The 2,491-nt window shown below is 49.1% G+C and overlaps 1 protein-coding gene across 4 annotated transcripts in view; it reads left to right on the forward strand.

Annotated features, from left to right (window-relative positions):
• The window catches only part of VAV1 (vav guanine nucleotide exchange factor 1), a 45,339-nt gene extending 44,950 nt beyond the window's left edge, over nucleotides 1-389 (forward strand). For all 4 annotated transcript variants that reach the window (XM_049639761.1, XM_049639762.1, XM_049639764.1 and 1 more), the window contains exon 27: nucleotides 286-389. In XM_049639761.1, the coding sequence (XP_049495718.1) occupies nucleotides 286-339 (54 nt within the window). In that variant the 3' untranslated portion in view covers nucleotides 340-389. The remainder of the gene's footprint in view (nucleotides 1-285) is intronic.
• The last annotated feature ends 2,102 nt before the right edge of the window (nucleotides 390-2,491 follow it).

Below are 2,491 nucleotides of genomic sequence, written 5' to 3' on the forward strand. Positions count from 1 at the left end.
GAAAAATAAAGCCAAGAATAGGGATAAGGGGTGTTGAGGTGGGTGGGGTTTGCAATTTTAAATGAGGTCAGGAAGACCTCATGAATAGGGTGACATATGATAGAGAGCTCTCTGGAAGGCGGGGTGAGGGGGGTCAGCCATGTATACCTCTGGGGGATGTACTTTCTGAGGTAGAAGGTGTGGCAGGTGCAAAGGTCCTGAGGTGAGAGGGAACCTGCCCGGTGTGTTGGGGAACAATGGGGAACGTGCAGAGGCTGTCCTAACCACTTCCTCCTCTCTCTCCAGGTTGGCTGGTTCCCCTCCAACTATGTGGAGGAAGATTACTCTGAATACTGCTGAGCTTGGCACAGTGGCCAAGAGACGAGAAACTCCAGGCTCTGAGCCCAGGATGAGCAGGCAGCAGGGCCAGGGGGCTGTGACAGGTCCCAGCGGGCTGAGCACCGGTATGGATGGTGGAGGGCCAGCGTCCAGCTGGCAGGGCTCCTGGGATGATGCTCTGCCACGGTTAATTTATAACACACCAATTTCCTCCTGGGGCCCCTCGAGAAGGCGGGGCTCGAGGCAACAGCTTTTAATAAAATGTCGAAAGGAAGGACTGTAGTCGTTCAGGACGACGGGGAAGGGTGGGAGAGGACATGGGGACACCGATGAAAGTCCTCTCCCTGATCCCTGCCTCCCAGCTTTATCATCTTACTGTGCCATTTAAAATAAGACCCGACGAAGGAAATGGGGCCCCCATGAGGCAGGGAAGAATTTTACACTCACAGATTCCAGATCACAAAAGGTGTAACTCTGCTTTGTTTTTGTCTGTGCTGGACCTTCACTACTCTCCGATTCTGCTAAGAGGTGGAGACTTCATGTTAGTCCGTTTCCCCCCAAGATCGGGTTTAAATTCCAGGGCCTTTGGCACTGGGGTGTTGGGCAGACAGCTGGTACTTGGAGGTTACCTATCACACTGCCATCTGCAGACAGATGTCATTCCTTTTGCTTCACCTCTGTTTCCTCTACGTCTTCCGTGTCTCTCTTGGCACACGCCAGACATCTGGCTGTTTGTCCTGAAATGCCGAGTGGAACCACCGTACTTCTTGGTTTACCTGCAACAGTCCTGGTGTAGTTATTAATCACGACCCTTTTCATTCTTCAAAGGGTCCTGGTTTGGGTGACAGACTGTACGGTCACTGTCTTAGGTTGGGCTTTTCCAGAAGCAGAGCCTGAGACAAGGATTTGGGTGTGCAAAGTTAATCCGGGAGGTGATCCCAGGAAGTAGCCAGAAGGGAGAGAGAAGGGAGAAGGGAAAAGGAAGGAGGCAGTACAGGGAGCCCTGATGGGCAGGTGACAACTGTGGGCTTTGGGGGCTTATTCTCGTTGGGGATCCCTGGAGGTCTGCGTAGGACATGCCTTGCAGTTGAAGGACAAAGAGCTGGGGTGTGTGTTCGCCAATGTCTATCAGTCATTGATTGAGAACAGCTTGTATCTAGGCGGTGCATGTGCTGATGGCTGGAGGACCACAGGTGTTTCTGGAGCTGCTGACCTGTTGGATGTTGTCAGTACTGAGGAACTGTGGGCGGGGTGCTCACAGTGTCTGCGAGCAGCCATCCTTACCCAACAGGTGCCATGTGCAGGGTGCGGGGGAACGTCTGCAGGGCTTGCTAAACCCTGGGTTCCATAGGGCTCCAGGGAACCTTCTTCCTCCCGTATCACCCTGAAGCCACCTAAACAGGGGTGTGCGGATAGGGTACAGGGATGCTTCTCTGGACCTGTTTCTTCTCCCCCACCTTGGGGAGCCACGAACTATCTTGTTGCAGGAAAAGTTGCTTCAGCGTGGTGAATGCTCTTCCACAGACATGGCCAGATTTTTTTTTTTTCTTTTAATTTTTAGACTTACTTAAAAAAAATTGTGGCAACATTTACATCATATAAAATTAACCACCCTAACCAGTTTTACGTGCACCATCCAGTACTGTGGTGTATATTAATTGTGCAAGCAATCTCCAGAATTTTTCATCTCGCAAAATGAAAACCCTGTCTCCTTTAAGCAACAACTCCCCAGTCCTTCCTCCCTCCAGCCCCTAGAACCCGCTATGGCCAGACTTTTATCAGGAATCCTTTGGGGCTTAGATTTCTTTTTATATATATCTCTAAGTTTTATTTATTTATTTGTTTATTTGTTTATTTATTTATTTTCAATAGATGACGTTTATTGTCAAATTGGTTTCCATACAACACCCAGTGCTCATCCCAAAAGGTGCCCTCCTCAATACCCATCACCCACCCTCCCCACCCTCCCACCCCCCCCCCACCCATCAACCCTCAGTTTGTTCTCAGTTTTTAAGAGTCTCTTATGCTTTGGCTCTCTTCCACTCTAACCTCTTTTTTTTCCTTCCTTTTTAGATTTTTGAGGCTCAAAAGCCAAGATGCAAAATCTCTAAAAAAGGCTTTTGAAGTTTTTTTTAATGTTTTATTATTTATTTTTGAGAGAGAGAGAGACAGA

The sequence above is a fragment of the Panthera uncia genome, chromosome A2, assembly GCF_023721935.1.
Source record: "Panthera uncia isolate 11264 chromosome A2, Puncia_PCG_1.0, whole genome shotgun sequence".
Classification (NCBI taxonomy): domain Eukaryota; kingdom Metazoa; phylum Chordata; class Mammalia; order Carnivora; family Felidae; genus Panthera; species Panthera uncia.